Source organism: Maylandia zebra, linkage group LG13, assembly GCF_041146795.1.
Source record: "Maylandia zebra isolate NMK-2024a linkage group LG13, Mzebra_GT3a, whole genome shotgun sequence".
Lineage (NCBI taxonomy): Eukaryota > Metazoa > Chordata > Actinopteri > Cichliformes > Cichlidae > Maylandia > Maylandia zebra.
This window is the reverse complement of record NC_135179.1, coordinates 740927-761715: the sequence shown is the minus strand read 5'-3', so window position 1 is coordinate 761715 and position 20789 is coordinate 740927. Positions and strand designations below refer to the sequence as shown.

At 42.8% G+C, this 20789-nt stretch overlaps 1 protein-coding gene across 1 annotated transcript in view; it reads left to right on the top strand.

Annotated features, from left to right (window-relative positions):
- The first annotated feature begins 2241 nt into the window (after positions 1-2241).
- The window catches only part of atp6v1ba (ATPase, H+ transporting, lysosomal, V1 subunit B, member a), a 37675-nt gene continuing 19127 nt past the window's right edge, over positions 2242-20789 (top strand). The window contains exons 1-4 of the mRNA XM_004572508.4: positions 2242-2455; positions 15456-15511; positions 15770-15868; positions 20440-20533. Of these exons, the coding sequence (XP_004572565.1) occupies positions 2347-2455; positions 15456-15511; positions 15770-15868; positions 20440-20533 (358 nt within the window). The 5' untranslated portion in view covers positions 2242-2346. The remainder of the gene's footprint in view (positions 2456-15455; positions 15512-15769; positions 15869-20439; positions 20534-20789) is intronic.

Genomic DNA, 20789 nt, shown 5'->3' with positions numbered 1-20789 from the left:
TACCTTAGTAAACTCTAAGATAATGACAGATGTGGAACAACATAACATCGCACAGCGTGACAATGCATAACATAAAGTGACAGAGTGAATTTTGGTTAATTGTATTCTCCAGTCACAGCATGCGAGGCTGACAAGACTGCATTAGAACACTGGAAACAAATGTTAGTGATCATTTGTCCGTTTGTTAAAAAACAATAACAGTAACATTATTAGATACCACGGTAACATAGTTTACCACATTATTTGCAGTAGTTTGTTACAATGCAGTTTACAATTCAGGACACTGTTTGAGCCCTTCAACAACATCAACATGCAAAATAATTGCATGAGTATTTTGACACCTATTTTCCTAGATGGGTAGATCTGAGGAGTTTGAGGGAAATCATAACACTCTGAACTCATCATAAAAGACTCAGGGGGGAAAAATGGTATTTCTAAAATGAGGGCAATGCTCCTGTAGGCAGAAGCCCTTCACTTGCATTAATTTGCTATTTTTTGCATGCGGCCTGAAACATTTTGATGAGCTCTCTAGGGGCTGCTGTCAGCCTCACCATGGCAGTACTTACCACTTCAATCTGTAGTGCTTTTCTACTGTGAGAGAGCTGTGTGTATGTGTATGCTCTGTGCAACTGCTGGTGTGTTGATTGTGAAAGGGCCATGGTTAAAAAACCCACCTTCGGTTACAGCTACTGGACAGGACACGCAGGGAAAAATGAGAATGGATCAGAGCTTCCAAAATGAGAACACAGCAAAGCAAAAAAAATTTAAAGAGAAAATGTGTGCAATCATGTCATTTTAGCTTTCACTCAACAGTACACTCAGCAGGACATTGTGCTGCCGAATATGTGTTTGTGGACGTGAGTGTGTATGAGAGAGAGGTAGGGAGATGAAACACATGAAGAGCACATTAGACACAGCTGTTCTTTAAGCTGCGAGCCACTTTTCATCTCAATCACATTTTAAATATCTCATGAACAGTGTCAGTGCTGGAGGGACAACTGTGACACTGAGGTGAAATAAAAAAGTAGGTTAAAAAACAGAAGAACAGGAGAACCAGACCCCACTGCAGCTAACAGCACCAAAGATCATCTCGCTCTGTTTGTCTTTTTCTAAATGAAAAAACAAATCATTAAAAGCTTGCAGAGGCTTTTCGTATCAAGCCAACGCTCTGTTTTTAGTGGGTGTAAGAATCGCGCTGAATATAGAGTGTTTTGGCCAAACGCGATCTTTGCTCATCACCAGATCAACTTCCCAGGACACGCTGCACATTTGGGATTACTTTGGTTTTAAACCTACATCTGGGTTGGACAACAACAAGGATCATATGCTTCACCACTCTACTTGTCAGTTCCTATTAATGCATCCTTTTAACGTGAGTTTTACTTTCAAGGAAACAAACCACTTCATTAGAAAAATAAGATGTCAAAGACAAATGGTGGTTAAAAAAACATATGTATATAAAAACGTGATCACTCCCTGCTGCTCTAATAGGGTGATATGGTACTACAAGGTCATTAAGATAAGATGGGGCCTGGTTATTTAAGACCTTGTATGTGAGGAGCAGGATTTTGAAGAACCAGGCAGGTTTCTGGCTGTGCAGAGTAGTTGGGGAACCATAAATAAACCTAGTAGAGTCCAGAGTTTGTAGAACTAATCTGAAAAATATAATAGCATGACAGTAAAACTGGAGAGGTTAAGAAATGCAGACTGAGGAAGAGTAGTGTGATAAGAGAGGCTGCTGGCAGATATGGATAATATGATAAACTTGAGCTTTTTCCCTTTTTCAATCATTTATTAAAATGTGTTTCATATTCAGTTGCAGCTGTGAGGTCAGTTTTACGATGCAGGCAGTGATTTCTTCATTCCTTCACAGTGAGCATGTTTTTATAAATAATAACTAAAATCACATTTTATCCCAGTTTATTTTTAACTTTTTCATAATGCGTTTCTTCTGCATTAATTAATTTAGGTATTGGATTTGTTTGCTAGTAGGTTGTAAAATATATTACCTTCACGATCTGTAATGAAATGATCTAAATTTAATCTTAAATACTTAACAAATCCAAATATCTCACTGTGGAATCCCACAGCTACAAAGAAAATCCTCTTCAGTTCACGTTAAACAGCCTTGCTGTTAGCTTTTCATTCCTAATCGTTTGCTACTTACTGTACACTCATTACGTTTCTGTCAGAAGCAGCTACTTCTCACTGCTTTGAGTCCCTGGCCTTTACCAAACATCCGTTTCCTGTGTGTCACATGACTCGCGCTCTGCTGTCATTCAGTAGCTCTTAGCAAAGCACGTCAACCAGCGTCAGATTTCTCAGGTTTCTGTACCTTATCCGACAATGGCAACACTGGTGGCAAACAGGGCGATGGATGTGAACGGCCTGGCAGCGGCTTCGAGGACACATACCCAGGCTGTGACCAGGAACTACATCTCTCAGCCCAGGCTAAGTACGTTGCTAATGCAAGCTACCAGCTAACAAGGTTGTTGTTGCGTTCGGTGGTGTAGTTACGGTAGGAAACGGGATAACTTTGACTCAATGTATAAATGTAGCATTTAAAATGGCACAAGGGACAGTATGTTTACGGACTCGTGCAATAGGTTAATGTGCAGTGTGAAAATATAAAGATGTAAGATTGTGCTTAAGTCTTGGATATCCCATTGAACCGGGACGCAGCATTAGAGGGCATTAGCGTTAGCTAACTATCCACCTGTGCTGCTGTACACAGGGTGTTAAACAAACCAGCTTTTATTTTATAAATATTAATAATTAAATGCGAGTAATTCGGCAATTGAACCGTACTGCTGCTGTACATGCTGCGTTTAAGAATATGTCATTTCTGTCAAACAGCAGCGTAGCCACGCTAGCATGCTGCCTTTCACCAATGTCTGGAACTATTGATGAGATATACTCAGCGTGCGGGGATATGTGGTACACTCAACTGGTCACGAATTTAAAATGTCATATTTGCGTCTTTGCAGTGTTTTACAGGCAGAACTATATTACACAGCCTGTTGGTCGTATGGGCCAGATGGAGGATCTGTCATGTGATCGGATCACATGAGTGAGGCAGCCCGTGGTTAGGGAAGCTGACGTTCATGCTCTCGTGACAAGAATTTCGACATCGCTTTGTAAAATGTTTGACACGAAACTGTAAAAATGTGAAGATTTACAGAGATCTTCTAAAACATGGACTCTCATGTGTCATCTGTCTATTAGGGATAGGCGTGGTGATACGGTATCTACACAGGGGCACCTAATATTGATATGTTTTCATTCAGTTAAAATACTGTGAGAATATTACAGACAGGAAAGCAAATGCAAAGAGATTCAGTCTGGCTTGGACTGACTGCAGTCACTGTTGACATGCACACACTGTTCCCATTAGTCTGAAGCTCAGCTGGCTGTCAGCTGGTTGTGCAGATGTAATAGTTAAATGATCATTTCTGTTTTCTGTGAATTTCTATCTCTGCAAACAGCAACACATTTGTAATTTTCACAGGTTTATCACAGATCATTACTGTATTACTGGAAACAGACTGCAGGTAATTGCCAGCTTTACCTCATGTGATTGATGACTGATAGCAGACTCAGTCTGTGGCAGGTTTTAGTCACCGTCTCGCCATGTTTGACAATCTGAATGTCAGCAAAAAAACACACCAATTGTTACAGCATATCAAAAAATGTGACAATAATTTCATATTGTGAGTGAAATATGATAAAAAAAAATTATTATTGGGTGTCTGGTGATTCCCATCTTTACTGTCTATAGTTATTTGCTCTTATATGGTTGTAACTAAAGGTGATATTTTTATCAGCAGCACATCTGTTACATATTTAGTTGTTTTAAGTTCTTAAACTCCCCGAAAGAAAATGGAAACAATTGAACTGTCAGTCCATTTGTTGGTAATTCATTTTTGCTAAAGTCAGGATTCTGGTGTCGGCCCATTTACAGTTATAAAAAGTTGGACCGTGTTCTTCTCTTTGCGGAATTTCCCCTGCAGTCACCATCCACCCAGCTGGCTGTGGAGGAAACACAGGGACAGTAGCTGCACCTCAGCCCCTCACCTCTCTGACGGTGCACATGCAGGTTGATGTCGTTACTTCATCAGAAGCTAAAGAGGACAAATCCAATATTACAATGATTGATTTGTAAACCAAGTTGTGAACTTAAAGTGTTGCTAACCAATCACACAGCAGCTGTTGTGAAACATCTGAAATGCTGCTTTTTGTCATCTTCATCAACATAGTTGAATTAAACAGGATTCCTAAAACAACTGTCATAAAACGCTAAGAACATATAAGAACATTTAAATGAGAGCAGAAATCTCTATGAACACATTAAAGCTACTAAAGTCTGGGGGTTGGTAAATGTTTTAAATTAATTAATTCATCGTTTACATGAATAGTTGATACGTTAATATTTAAAAAGTCTGTTTTCCCAAACAAAAGTACATTTAACGCACATGTGCTCATACAGATATTTTAATAATATTAACTGAGAAAAGTTGATCTACAGCACAATAAATCATTTGAAAGAATACCAATGGGTTTGACCTCAGTATGCTGGATTTCCTTTACATTAATGTAGACATTTCCTCTATAATTTGACACACAAAAGGTACAAATGGGTGCATAAAACTCAGAATCCTGAACAAATGCCTCATAAGGACAACCTAACCAACTCTTATTATAACATGTTGTCACGACTGCAAAATGTCAGTTGTTGATCATATGCCCAGTGTCTTCTGCTGATCCGTATCAGGGTTTGGAATAAACTACTCGGGGTTCTTTGCTTTAAGTCCAGGCCTGGTTGACAGTGTAATCGAGTAATCGGACAGGAAATACTTGTCTCTTATTAATGAGCAGTAATAAATATTCAGTAATACATATGTGTATGTGTGTGTATAAATGTGTGTATGTATATGTGTATAGATAGATAGCTAGATTAGTCAAAGACCATATAGGATATATATATGCAGTCTAAATGAAGGCATAAAAAATATGTCTTTGCTTTGTTTCTGGAGGTTTTTGTGCTGCTGAAACAGACGTTATGATGGTGCAGGCATTAGTTAATATTAATGATAAATCAGTGTCCCGCCTTAAAAAAAAAAAAAAAAGTGTACCTGGCCCAAGGACATTTTTAATGGCTTTCAAAAGCTTTTATTTTTATGTTTACAAATATGAATGTAATGTAATTATTACAATATTTTATATTATTTGACTTTTAAAAAAGTTACAAAAGCGTTTAAACGTTGATGGTCTGGTGCAACCATGCCCCCCTTTAGCCTCAGCCCTGTTTCCTGCTGGTATGGCTTCCATGTAAAATGGGACGGCTGCCGTCAGCCTTCAGCACGCTGTACAATTTAAAGGTGGTGTCACATTAGGTTAACAGTTCATCTGCATATTTGAATACAGCTTGTTGGTTACTGCAGGTTTTCTCTGTGTAAAACACACAGTGGTGGATGGAGCAGCTACAAAGTTTCTTTTCTTCAGGTCAGAGTTTGTTGATCAGGAGCTTTGATGAAGGCGTCCTGCGTCGAGTTTATTTATAATCATATTATTGGAATGACTCGATGAATAGTTGCAGGCCTAATTAGGAGCAGAGCATGAGGTTTTAAAAGGGTTTGTGCTGCTTCCACTTAGCTGTGTGATGTTGAGTCTGGCTGGGCTGCTGCAGAAGCCCTGAGCCATGAGGCCAGAGAGCTGTTTTTTTTTCTTTCCTGCTCTTTATGCAAGTGTCAGAGAAGCAAGCATGGACTAAAAGCCTCTCAGCAAACTGGAAGGAAATGACTTAATGGTGCTCAGGCCATCTGAGAGCTAAGCAGAAAGGATGCAACATGTGATAAAACCCATCTTCTAAAAACATTGAACAATCCTGCTTCTGAAATACTCTAATTTTGCCATCTTTTTTGTCTCATCAAACACATTACCAAACAGCAGCAGTCCACACTTATGATGAGGCAGCAATTTAGAGCTAAATGATAATCTCAAGTAACTGTTTGGAAAAGTGTGTTTCTCAAATAGTGCAGGTGCTGCATTCACAGTGTGTGTAGCCCTGCTGGCGGAGATGTGTGGTTTGTTTCCATTTGTCTTCAACATACTGCTTATATTTGGGAAAGGCAATGCCTTTGTCACAGTCTAAAGGTAGTGTGTGACATTGACTTTAGTGCAAAACCATTGAATTTATACATCACTGAATGTTCCAGTAATATAGGCCCATAAAATAAACCTGTAGTTTCTGGTGTCCTCTGCAGTTCATTTAAAATCCTGGAACTTGAACAACATGATGGTGGAGCTTGGTCTCAAGAGAACAAAGAAGCAAAGAAAGCATAATCAGCAGCATGGATGGGGCCAACTGTAACTTGGTCTGTTGGCGAGCTTTAACGTGGTGTAGACATGTCTCTAAAATAACAGTGTCTCTTATGTCGTCTTTCTTCACTTTGTTACACAGAACTATCTGAGAAGTGCTGAAACTTTGAGTTGCTTTGAAGAAAATACTTGGCAGGTGATTAGGTTAACCATTTGTCCCTTTTTACCATGGGCTGACTTCAGCCAATCAGATAAGCAAAAACATGGGATACAGACATTGGCTTGTCATGAAATTATTGTTTGTCGCTATGTAAGGAACATTCACAGTCACTGTGTAAAGCGCTCGTCTAAAACGTGCCCGTGATTAGTCCAACTGTGAGCACATGGCTGCCTGGTAAGATACACGTGGTCAGTGTATTGCAACCTTTGACATCTCACAGATTCTGATGCTGCAGGTTTCGTCTCTCTGACCAAAATTCACTGAACCAGCAGCAAAAGAAGATCCAAACTCCGCTTCACGTGTGGATGAATTCCCTCTGACTTTTGCTGTTTTGCTTCCACCACGATGCTTCCACTTCCTGCACAGCTCTCGCTCTCTCTCTCTGTGTATGTGTGGGTCATGCTTTTATACTAGAATATATTTTACCATGGGTAATGGTCAATTGGATCTGTGTCTCAGGCCAGTTTTGACCAAGTATGTAGGAGGGAGCTAAAGAAAACGCGTCTTTGTCCTTCTGCCATGAAAGGCTAATGGGGTTCTGTCATCATCTTGCTGGGTGGGCAGCGTGGACACTTAAGTTTGTAAATATGATGGCAGCAAACCACTCCAGTGTGAGCTGGAGGCCACCGCTTGATGACCCATCAGAGCCACATCCACATAAAGCAGAGATGGCATCCTAAGGCCACCGAGGTGAAAGCCTGTTGCCACGTGGCTTTGCTACAGGACGGCCTTCAGAGGTACAAACAAAACGTTCTTTAACCATCCTAATGATGTCGTTCACGGTGATGGGCGAGTCATCTCCTACGTTTCTATACTCTGGTATAGGAAGGCCTGTTGGTGGGATTGAAGACATCCTCAAAGTATCCCCCACATCACCTGACTACATCCTTAGTTGAAGTCAGTAGCACCTCACCCACACTACACCACGTGAGTAGAACACCGCTTTCCTGCTTGGAGTCGCCTGATGGCTTTTGAGGTTTTGCTTCAGCTACCTCAAGAACTTCACTCCTCTTGGAACGCTGGGGCTGGCACAGACTAACCAAGCCTAATAGGGCTCCTGTAGCGCCTCCCTGAGGTGTCAGGTGTCCACCATACCACTACAACTGGCACCAACCTTCTTGCAGACACACGTTTGTTCAGCCAGCTCACTTTGAACTAAGAATGTCCCCAGCCTCCCTCACAATGCTGTAGAGGTTCTGTTGAAGATCCTAATTAAAGATCTTCTGCACCGGGGCCTCTGCCAGATGTCCCGGACAGCTGGCAGCTCAGACTGGTTCCAGCCTGAGCTGTACGTTCAGCTGGCGTATCTTGCGGTGACCCAGTTCAAGGTTCGTACTTGACCACAGTTGAGCTTTGTTAGTATTAATCTCTGTCAGTAGAGTAGGAACATCAAGAATGATGCCTAATTTGACAATATTATTGAAAATAGAAAATATTTTCAACATATATATTGGCTTTTTTTAATTTTTATTTCCTGCTGTTCAAACTGTTACTGAGCAGTGTTTCCAAAACCCACTCACCAAATCTCGAGCATGCTCAGCATCAGCCGCTGTTAGTTTAAAGGAAAGTCCAACATCACTACACTTTGAACAACGTCCAACCAGTTTAGGTTAGTATTTCAAGCCATCAAACAGTCTATAAGATCACAGTGTTGAGCTGGTTTTCCACTGCGATACCGACGTGACAGAGCTCTAAGAGAAGCAGCTTGAAAATCCACTCCGAGATGGAGCAGGAAAATAAACAAATAAAAAGGCTTTCTCATCAGACCAAGTCCTTTCTTTTAAGAGGCCTTTGTCTCTCTCATGTCAAATGCGACAAAAGCTATTAGCCCATGAAATGGCTTGTCTTTGTTTTAGTGGTGCATTCTGTCATTTAGTGCTATGAAAAGACATGGAGCAAGGCACTACATTTCTTTGTGAAGATTTAATTATTGGTAATAATGTAGTCACGATAAACAAATGTCTCATCTGTCACTATGAAAGTAATTTCTATAAAATCAATGTTATTTTTTGCAACAGTTCTATAATCCACATTCTAATTAGGTTTAAGCAGCTAGCTTGTCAGTAGGAAAAAAGACTCTTGCGTGGGCGTTTGCCATTCTTTTCATGAAAGAACATTAAAATGTACGCTAAGGATCTGACACCATTTCAGTCTGTTGCAAGAACAGAAACCAATCAGCACACACTAGTTTCACTGACCACTGACGGCTCACTTCCTGAAATTCCTCACCTTAAGAACTGGTGGCTCTTGTTAGAAGAAATGCAATGCAGGAAATTCTCCACTGCAGAACTTCCCATAAACCTAGGACTGTAAGATTAGCATGATTTTGTTTAGCTTTAAACACCCCGATGATTAAATGTGCAGTGACTCGAGTGTGCCCCAGCTCACAGCAGATCTTTACTGTTCGCAGGACCTCCTTTACGAGTGTGGCCTCTTTTGTTCTCTACTCGCACTCGATACTTTCTGTTTATTGAATAGTTCAGTTTCCGTTTCTTTTTGGTCATCACTCATTTTATTGCACATGATTACTTAGAGTTTTGAAACGCGCTGCTTCCATTTCTTGTTTGTTTTGACAGAAATAGTAAATGTGTATATTTTTCATGTAATGATCCCTTAAAAAAGGTGTCTTGTAATTTATTATAATAATGCATTTAGGTTCGCAGATAGCTGTCATAGAATACAGTATGTTTGGCTTAGCTTGATGTTATAAAAGCGCGAGGGTGCTGCACATAATTAGCACCGAGTTCTGTGGGAAACCCGTCTTTGTCTACAGGATGTATTTGGGAACAGCTTGTAAGGGCTTCTTTGTTGGACCGCTCTGAAGCCTCTGTCCCAGACCTTATCTTGACTCTAGTCTGGGACTACCCCGCAGGATGTGTTTATGTATTTTGAATCTTTTAATTCATTAATGCTTTTTTTTTGTTTTTAAAAAGGATTTCTTAAGTTTGTGTAAATTGTCTTTGTTACGTGCTTAGAATGATGAAAGAAATAAATTGAATGGATAAGCTAGCACAATAAAATGCTCTTCATCTGCTCCAAATAGCAGGAGGCTGTTGCTCTGTCAAAGCCCAGGCGTCGAGCTATTGTAAGTAAAGCACTAGGCTATCTGTGTGATAACCAGCTGCCTCTCTGTATAGTCGCTGGTTTTCCTCTACTAGCAAAAGGGCCCTGCATACAAGAGACCCCACTCTGTTAGAACATTTGCTCCCGGTTCATGCCTGATTACGTTTCCTCCCAATCAGTGCAGTGTGGTAGGAAGTCGTCTTTATATGGAGTACCTGTGCACCTGCAATGTTAAAAGCCTGCCTCATTTTCTAGTGGTGTCAAACCCAGATGCTGCCCACATGTCAAAACACAGATTGTGTGCTGATTGGTTGGTGAAGATGTGCCTGTGCCCGCGGCTGTTTCTGACACCCCGCCCCCTGATTTTAAAATGTTTTCATTTCTTTGATTTATTCCAAAAGTCTGTCATTGGTTAACAAAACATTCAACTTGTCCTTCATCTGTTTGCATCATTTTAGTTGCACTATTTCATTTTCCCCTCTCTAATGTTGAAAGCACAAAGTAGTTTGCGCAGGATAAAAATAATGTCAGGATATTTTTCCAGTGCTTGAACTGCATCACGGCACAGTTGGATGAAACATCACATTCTGATCTGTAGAAGCAGACGTTGATTCCACTTCATGATGCAAAAGCCAAGCAAGGCTTTCCTCCCAGTGTGAGGACTAGTAGTTACAGCTGATGAACCACACTCGTTGTAAATAAGGGGAATAAACAAAGTCAAGTATTAATTTTGGTAAGATCTACTGATTTGAGTTTCCTCTTTTGAGAAAATCAAAGGGATCATGTGCCAGTAATCATCATGCTAAAGCCCGAGTCGCTCTCTGGTGCCTCCGTCAGAGTGAATGTTAGGCGTGGAAAATGCTCGTACGAATGGGTGTGAATGAGGCAGAATGAGGTTCGGGCTGAAACACACAGACAGGAAACACTTTGTTCATTCGGCTAAAACGGTGTGTTTTAATGCAACGTTTAGCAGTGTAGGTTTTTGGTTGATATGCAGTTCCATGATCAGCAGACAGGTTTGGGCTCCACCGTCGGAGACTGTGGCTGGCAAAGGTAGATTGCACTCTGCTCCACAGTGTTGGTGAAGTCAGCAGGACCACCTGCAGCACGTTAGGCTAACCCTCCAGGTCACAGCTGATCTCTGCTGCTGCAGCTCGAGATGCTGGAGCTGAATGACATTAGCAACTGTTAACAGCAGCAACCTCAGAATAAAGTATTCAGCTGTTTATTTTGATGCAGTCCATCAGGTGCGGTCTACGTCTGTAAACAACAGGCCAGCTGATTCAGAGTGACAGATAGTTTTGGTAGATGTGCTGGCAGTCTGCGTCGGGCTAACTCGTATGAATACCATTAGCTGAGGGTTGTCGTGTGTGTGTGTGTGTGTGTGTGTGTGTGTGTGTGTGTGTGTGTGTGGGTGGGAGAGCTGGTCGTAGGCTTTAATCAACTAGCATTCCTATGTCCAGTGGGGCTGTGGGAATCCCGTGAAGTAGAGGCTAAGACGTGATTGTGAGAGTGCACATCACAGCAGCCACTGCTTTGTAGCCCTCGCTTATTGTCAGAATGATGATGCTCCCCCATTTCCATCCTAGGCCAGACTCCCCCTTTCCTCCCTTCTCCTCCCCTTGAGTTCCCCCCCTCTTTCTGCTGGGAAATTGAATTGTGTTGGAATGCTCTGTGCCTCTTTTCTCTGGCACTTGAATGGGCTCTTTAGTATTTCACACCAAGGTGTCCTTCAGGGTGCGAGGTCAGGCTACCAAAACAGCTTCTAGTGGCGGATTAGGACCAATTAACATCTTTGTACACAAAGGGCTCTGGCAGCTGAACAGGCTGCAGGGTGACCCACGCTGCTGTTGCATGCCAAACCAGGGGAACGCTGTACTTGAGCTGAAGTAGCAAAAGAGGGGTGGAGAAAGTTTTCTAAACCTATTGGGAAATGTTGCTACTTCACACCTCATGAACATATAGCCCATTGATGAGTCGTTACCTTGTGAAATGAGAGAGCAAACCACTTATTTTTTTTCCATCATCACAGTTATACATAAGAGTGTTCCCTGAACTGTTGTCTTTTTTTCTTCCCCTTTCATGTAATGATGGGTTAGCGTGTTGGGCCAGGGTTAGGCCTTTAATCCGACTGGAGCTGCTCATTCAGAGCCTGTACACACTTTAGACTTTGTGCCACCGAGGCGTCCGTTTGTTGTGATCGACGAACGCCACGAAGGCTCGTTCTAACGTTATGTTAGTACTGATACAAGTTATTTCAGTACTTGGTAAAAACTAAAATTAGATTAAATACTCTGACTTGCAGTACCAGCTGTTTAACTCATTACTCTTTGACACGCTGTGCAGCTCCAAAATGTCTCTGAAATAATGCTGTGACTGTTTTACCTGATAGGACGTCGACCAGGGCAACGCACCAGACTTGTGGATTCCTTGTTACATAGTAACATTTTCCTTGCACCGTTATTATTGCCTCTGAGTATAATTACCCTGATGCATCTCTTTTGAGGCCTGTCAGCAATTTCTAGTTTAAGTCTGTGCTGTGTTCATAAACATGGCTAATCTGTTAGGGTAATGCTGATGCTATGAATATTCACTGGAATTGTCAAATAAAGCTTTTTTGTTATGTAGTGTAAAGCGCTTTGGTAAAGCTCTATACAAATACAGGCCGTTTACCATGTAACTGTTTAAGGTTTAAAGTATAAACATGCCAATTATTCCAGGAATGATAATGTAAAATAGTTCTGGGAGCTGTCAGTCGTCCTTGTCAGGAGCTACAGATTCACCGTGTGACGTGCTCTCCAGTTGTACACATTTGAGTTGTTTCCCTCTTTTTTTTAAAGGGCTGGCTGTGTAGTTACACACTCTGCCATCATGCATGTGTTTCAGAAAAGCATAATGACTAAACATAGAGCCTGCATCTCTGTAAACAGAATATTGTTTTCTGCTGTCAGATTATGTGCACTATACACAGCCAGCAGGTTGTTATCACAGATACATGTTGGCTAGTATGTACTGGATGCAGACGACATTAAAATGGTTGGTTAAGTGAGGCCGTGTTGTTCACAGGAATATGTTTTAGCTGTAAGGTTAATGAAGAGTGCCTTTAAGAGACTGTGCAGGCTTACACAGCATGTCAGAGTTTTGGAAACGCCTTCAATGACCTATTTGAGCATTTGGAAGCTTTCCTTACACGCGTGTTCATTTCTCTAAACTACATGTGTAGAATGTCCTTACAGATCTGATCCAGAGTTATGATATTTCTCTTCATTTTCTGCACCAAACAATATGAGCTGGAAACCTTCCCAGCTAGAAAGTATCACTGCTGTTCCTTCGTATTTCAGTTATGTGTCAGGTTTATATGCAGAAGTCAGGCGTTGTTGATCGGCTGTGCTGGCTGTCAGGAGGGCGGGGATATCCGTGAGGTTTGATAACACTGGTGTTCTCTATACTGGTTCAGTGTTCTTTTATTATTTGGTCAGAGTGGTGCTCTGTCGTGTTGTTTAAGGAAAGCTGTATATTAAATGATGAAACCATGGACTTCCTGCCTGTCAGTGGGAAATGAGCAAAGCAAAGGTCATCTGTAAATCCCCCCCCTCGCGCTGCAGTGCAAGGCCTTGCAGAACAAACAGAGACAACTTGAGTCATTCACTGGAAAGTGGACCCTGAGGCAAGAACTGAGATAAAGGCTGTTTGGAGTAAAACACATTTTATTTTGGAGAGGAAATTTTATTTATTTCTTTATTTTTTGTGTTTGTCCTGCCCTTGGTTTTCATCATCACACTTGAGCCATCTTTTATCGCACTAACTCAACAGTCTGTGCCCCATCCTCCCAGCACCACCTCCCATTCAAACCTCGTGTTCGACACACAGACGCACACAGTGTGTGTCTGACTAATAGAGGGTAAAATGCAGGTGTGTGTGGGAAATGGCTGCAATACTGTAGCGCATTGACAGGTTATTTTGTTGGCCCCTGCCTAATTAGTGGCATAGTGGATGCACCCCGCTAAGCTTTAGTGCTTTATGTTCGTAGCAGTCTGCTCTAATTTCCCCGAGCCTTTGATATCAGCCCAGAGATTGACAGTTCACACATAAAGAAGAACAGCAGACCCTGATAGAAACAATGCCGCCACCTTCAGTCCCCCACTCCAACGCTCCCTGCATGTCTGCATTTTACCACCCAGCTCTACAGATGTTCAGAGCAGAGGAATGGCTGAACATGATTTGATTGTAATGTTTGCATGGCACATTTTATTGCTTACTTCACAGAAGCAGGACACTCTGCTGCTCTTATGTGGTCTGAAAGCAGTTCTGTTCAAACGCTCCTTATTTACACTTTGTAATATTACCGTCATTTATGGGTTTGTTTAACTTATTGTCTGCTGCCACACTAGAGTAGAGGCTGCCTGCTTTTGGATTTTTAAAGCCGGCGATCATTGTTAGGTGCAGCTCTGCAGAAGAAACTGAACGAGTGGAGTTTTAATGAACTCGCTGCTTCCAAAAATATTCCTTCATTGGGTGTTTTTGATAATAGTGATGGAGAACAGTGTGCAGCACAGTGCAGAGGGTTACACTTGAGATGGGCGTAGAGCACAGTGAATATGTGGACAGTAATGCTTAATGTGGTGTTGTCGGTGACGGCAGTGTTTTTATTATCTGATTGAAAGAATTCGGATTAGACTGAATTTATTTTGACTCTCATGGTAATGACATCAGCCCTGCATTTGCTCCGAATGACCTGGATTCTCAGTCACATTGACCATCATCATCATCATTATTATTATTATTATTATTATTATTATTATTATTATTATTATTATTATTATTATTATTCAGGGCACAGTCCTAACAGGTAAGCACCTTCATTCCCACACCAGATGGAGACCCGTCCTTGAGTCTGTTGGAGGTTACTTCCTGTTAAAGTGCCAGATGCTGCTCTCTAATATTCTACAATCGTTGCCTTACGCTGACGAGACTGTTATGATAGAAAGGTAATTGAATTAATTACAGGTGATAAACTGCTTGTGTGAATGCTGTGTACAGTAAAAGGCTTGAGTACTGCAGTAGAGTAGAAAAGCATTGTCCATTACTGTTGTACTGATGTTACGCTGCAGTCGCACACATTCAGGGATATGGCATTTTTTTCTGTTTTTATAGGATACTCTGACGCCTTCACATGTTGCAAACAGGCACACAGCTCCTCACCTCACTAACAGCTGAAGTATTCGTATCACACTTTAGGAGGAAAGTATTAAACACTTATTGATGTTTACCTGTCCAGTTTAACTGTAACAGCCCCGTCAGCCGTCTTCTTTCATTAACGTAGTGGACTGTAGTTAATAACTGGAAAAATTAGTCCGAGTGTTTTTGAGATGTTTGCTATTCTCATGTTGCAGGATGGGATCAGAATCCTTCTTATGGTTTCAAAAATGGTATCGAGTATTTTTGTGGATATCAGTATTGAGTTTGAAATTGTAATATTGCGATAACCCGAATATGAAGTATTTAATGTATATTTTTTGAACATCTGCTCCGGTTCTCATGAGTCGTGCGTTTTTATTGATTCGTGTGATTGATTGTGTGACGGTGTAATCAAACAATGTAAAATTCCTCCATTTCTTGACCTGACATTTGGCTTTTTGTGACATTTTAGGGCTGAAAGTGCAGTAAAATTGTTCTCACAGCAAAAGGTCAGCCTGCGGTGATTAGCAGTTTTGGCTGTGGAGAAGTCTGCTTATTGCACTGATGATAGGTGGCTTGCTCGCTGCAGAAGGAAATTGAAGTATTGTGTGTTATTTTCCTGTTCTGCTGCCTGTTGAGGTTCAGAAATGAGTAACCCGTCTCTCTCCTATTCCAGCCTACTCCACTGTATCAGGTGTAAATGGACCCCTGGTGATCCTGGATAACGTGAAGGTAAGGCTGCAAAGAAATTCTGTTTTTATCAGGCTTTCTGTCTGTGGTGCTGCTAACACTCGTTCATCTATTGTGCAAATCCTCTTACAATATGTATTAATTAGGTTGCAAATAGTGGCGCTGTCGCTCGGTAAACTCCAAATGTTTGTAGAAGTCAGTATAATTCAGCACTTTACTAGCCGGTGTGCTCTTTTATAATAATGATAAAAACGTGTTTTTCTGTTGCTGTAGTAACAGTGTTGAATCTCTTTGAATTAGTTCCCCAGGTATGCTGAGATTGTTCACCTGACCTTGCCAGACGGTACCAAGAGGAGCGGACAGGTCCTCGAGGTGATTGGAACCAAGGCAGTTGTTCAGGTAAGAAATAGTGAGTGGAAACTAAAGCATATCAGCTGACAGCCTCTGTGCTGTAAGCTCTGTGCTCTGTGCAATTGCATTTTGCTATCCTTACTTGTGCTCATGCCCCAATGTCCAGTTTGTTTGATTACTGCTTGATGATCGTGGCCTGCTTGAAAGGTGGGCCCAGGTTTGTTTCGGTTGGACTCAGGTAAGGTACATATGCCTTAGCATGGATCTTCATCCTTCCTCAATGACAGCTCATGCCATTAAAATTGCTTTGTTATACATAAAAATACTTTTCCTGTTAAGCTGCCAAATACATGAAATGATAAGATGATATGGGGACCAAAGCATACACAAAAATCCAAACCTGGTTGGGCACCATTCAAGGTCCTAAAATACATTCATTAACCATGCAAACACTGTAACTTACTATTATGTTGTCTGAATGCTCCATAGTAGCATACTAGCCTTTTTCATACTAGCCATAATAACCTGACAGAAGAAAGAAATGTTCCATGCAGAGACCAACAGCACCTCATACAGCTTTGCATGGTGGTTGGTTGTGACATGATGGTTGAACCAACCAATCAGCAGATATAAAGAGGTTATGGTTGGAGGCGTCTCACCAAATGAACATAAAACTGAAAAAGAGCCTGGCACAGCCACCGCACGAATCTACAAACACAGACATGCACCATGAGCGCACACAGCCACACAAAAGAAGGGATAGCACAGCCGTAGACTCGACAATGCAACATCAAAGGAAATTGTATCTACATTTAACATTATCATGATCAAGTAGTCAATAGTTCAAAATAGCTAAACTGCAATTTAACTTACTACTGATAATTAGAGCAGGAGACAACAGTTGTAGGTCTTTGATCACTGTGCTGTAGTTTCATTTTAGCAAACATGTCCGTGTAGAGCACCTAAAACAAAGGCTGTGCATATTTAACCCTAACCCAAACAGTGACTCTCATAAACCAGCACTGTTTGCCTAAAGTGAGCATTCCTATCCATTTTTGTAGTATTTGCATTTATTTATTCATCTATTGCCTTCGCTGTCCGGCACTGTAGCAATCAGAATTATTGTCTGAAGGCCAAGAAACATGCCCAACAGATTTATTTTCCTAAGTAGACCATTACGACTTCGCTGTACTGGTCCACTTGATTGTCATATTTCATTTCACCTTTATTATTTATTTATTTTTTACTTTCACATTTTTAACAATAGAAACAGACAGGACCGGGGGATAGGAGAGGAAAAGACGAAGAAAAGAGAAGTTGGGAAGAGGCTGAACAAAAGGAGAGGGAAAGAAAAACGGAGGGCAAGAGAGACGAGAGAAAAGACACACAAACCCGCTCGATCACCTGCTGGGGAAAAGAACAAGCAAAAAGGGAACAACGCTGTAGGAAAACCACAGCGACAACCTAGATAAGCATAAGTAACACTAAATAATAAATATTGAATGTTACTGAGCAGCACACAAAACCGACAACGAACCATATGTTTAGAGGCAGCAGCCAAGGAGTTTACAAGGTTTCTCCACGTAACTGTCTAATAGTAGGTGTGGGGAGCCATAGCCCTGCCCCCAATGACATTAAGCAGGCATGGAGTAGATCCAAGTCCCAGACATCTAGAGGCCCTCCAGAGCACGAGAGCCCCAGGAGGACCACCAGAGGGGCAGCCGCAGCACCCACCTAGAAAAGAGCCGAGGAGAGCCGCAGACGGGGGGGTCACCCAGCAGCCACAGGGCAGAAGCTACAGGGGGCTGCGGCAACGTGCCTGCAGACTCCACTGGTAGCCGGCTATGCCAGGGTGGTCTGAACCCCAGGCTTAGAGGCCAGAGATCTGAGGGCCTCACACACCCCTGAAGGGGCCCGTCTGAGCCACAGGCGCCAGGAGCCGCCAACCAGCCGCCAGGAATGAGCCAGTACACGCCCGAGCCCCGGACACCAAGAACCACCAACGCACCGACGGGTTGTGGCATCGGACACCAGCAAGGAGTGTGGCGAGGTCGCAGCACATGGCCCCGCCCCTCCCTGAGCCTGGGTCTGCCAGAGGTTTCTTCCTGTTAAAAGGGAGTTTTTCCTTCCCACTGTTGCCAAAGTGCTTGCTCATAGGGGGTCATATGATTGTTGGGTTTTTCCTCTGTATCTATTATTGTAGGGTCTATCTTACAATATAACACGCCTTGAGGCGACTGTTGTTGTGATTTGGCGCTATATAGATAAAACTGAGTTGAATTCCCGGCCCCCCACCCCAGACTGCAAACAGAGAACGGGGATGTAAAGAAGCACTCCCAGAACCCCAAATCCCCAAGTCTACCCCAGAGCCACGCAGGGACAGCTAGGGTTACCAAGTCGGTAACCTATGTCTGCTGACACAGACCCTCCCCCAGCTGTGCTGCACGCAGGTGCCAGAAAAACACCACCCAAGAGCCACCAGCATTCCATCCAGGTCATGACCACAGCCCCTGGGTTGTAATTTTCAGGTGTATTGCCTTGACTATGTGAGCAGCTGTTAGAAGCCCATCTTGAACATCCATTGACTGTATAGTGCACTCTATGTAGTATTTTATATTGTATTAGTTGTAGACTGGGATTCCTAAACAATTTAAGTTTAAAGGGAACTCATCCCTGAGCCTGAGTCAATCCATATTATGGATTGGAGGTGCTGAATCTCATTCCCACAGCTTCATACTCATACTTCCAATGCAAGCTGGAGGCCATCAGCTGATCAAGCCAACAGAATCACATAATCCGCTAAAAGCAGAGATGAGATTCTGAGACCACCCTAGTGGAAGGCCTTTGACTACTTGGCTACCCCCATAACTTCCATCTATAAAAATTACAAACAGAATGGGTCACAAAGTGCAGCCGGGCAGAGTCATCACACACCGGGAACAAGTCCAACTTATTGCCAGCTATGCGGACCAAGGTCTTGCAACGGTTGTAGAAGGATTGAATGGCCTGTAGCAATGGGCCAGACACCCCATACTCCCAAAGCACCTCCCACAGGACACCCCGAGGGACATGGTCGAATGCCTTCTCCAAGTCTACAAAACACATGTAAACTGGTTGGGAAAACTCCCATGCACCCTCAAGTATCCTTGAGAGGATAAAGAGCTGGTCAAGTGTTCCACGACAGGACAAAAAACCGCATTGTTCTTCCTGTATCGAAAGTTTGACTAACGGGCGGACTCTCCCTTCCTGCACCCAGGGAGGCTGAGTAGTGTGATCCCCCTGTAGTTGGAACACACCCTCCGGTCCAGCTTCTTAAAGATAGGAACCACCATCCCGGTCTGCCCATCCAGAGGTACCGTCCCTGATCTCCAAGCAACATTGCAGAGGCGTGTCAACCAAGACAGCCCTACAGCATCCAGAGCCTTCAGGAGCTCAGGGCAGACCTCATCCACCCCAGGTGTTCTGTTTAACTGTCTCAGTGACCTCACACCTAGAGCTGTCCCCCTCGTCCCCAGACTCTGCTGCCTCCACGTTCCAGTGGGATTAAGGAGGTCCTTGAAGTATTCCTTCCACCGCTGACAATGTTTCTAGTCGAAGTCAGCAGCTTCCCCCCCACTATACACAGTGCAGGTAGAGCACCGCTTTCCCCTCCTGAGACGCCTGACGGTTTGCCAGAATCTCTTCGAGGCAGTCCAAAAGTCTTTTTCCATGGCCTCTCCGAACCCCTCCACACCCGAGTTTTTGCCTCAGCTACTACCCGAGCCGCGTTCCGTGAACTCGGGTACCTATCAGCTGCCTCCGAAGTCCCACAGGCTAACCAAGCTCGGTAGGCCTCCTCCTTCAGCCTGGCGGCTCCCTTCGTCTCCGGTGTCCACCATTTGGTTCAGGGATTACCACCACTACAGGCACCAACCACCTTGCGGCCGCAGCTCAGTGCAGTGGCTTCGGCAGTGGAGATGCTGAACATGGTCCATTCGGACTCAATGTCCCCAGTCTCCCTCAGACTGCTGTTGAAGCTCTGCCAGAGGTGTGAGTTGAAGATTTCACGAACCGGGGCCTCTGCCAGGCATTCCCAGTGCCCCCAAACGTATGCTGAGGGTGCACTGTCTGGCATCCTCCCCTGCCACCTGATCCAACTCACTACCAGGTGGTGATCAGTTGACAGCTCACCCCCTGCCTTTACCCGAGGGTCCAGAACATGTGGAATTTCTCATTAATTCTAATCTTATCATTCTCTAATAGCACCAGGCTAAGATTAATGTTAACCTAATGCATAATCCTGAACATTTCAGCATGTAGCAGCAGCTTATTTGAACCATGTATCAACCCTCAGAGACTACTGTGTAGTGTCTGTAATTGTTAGTGAGGGGAGGAGCTCAGTGCCGGACTGTCTGCAGCTTTGCCATGTGAAGTCACGCGTCAGCTGACGGGAGCAAAGGCAGCACTGTTGGTGTCTGTATTGCAAATGAGTTCCATATTAATTCTTATATTGATTAATATGTAAGCATTGAGGGATTTGTTAATGAATTAATTTTTTTGACAACCCTGATAATCACTATCAGTAAACATGTAACTAGACATGCTGAGGATGTCTTTGCTACCTTTCTGTGTTGCTGCAGGTGTTTGAGGGAACATCAGGTATTGATGCCAAGAAGACAGCATGTGAATTCACTGGTGATATCTTGCGTACCCCGGTGTCAGAGGACATGCTAGGTATGATCAACGTGATTTAATGATTAAAATGCTATAGCACGCAGAATTAATGTAGTCAGCTTTTTTCCTTGTTACGCTAATTTCTAAATAAACTGTAAAATCAAATAATTAAATCAAAGCTTTTATTTTAATGAATAGAATAGAATAGAATAGAATTCAACTTTATTGTCATTGCACATGCACAGGTACAGGGCAACGAAATGCAGTTTGCATCCATCCAGAAGTGCTTAGTGATATAGATATATTACAATATATA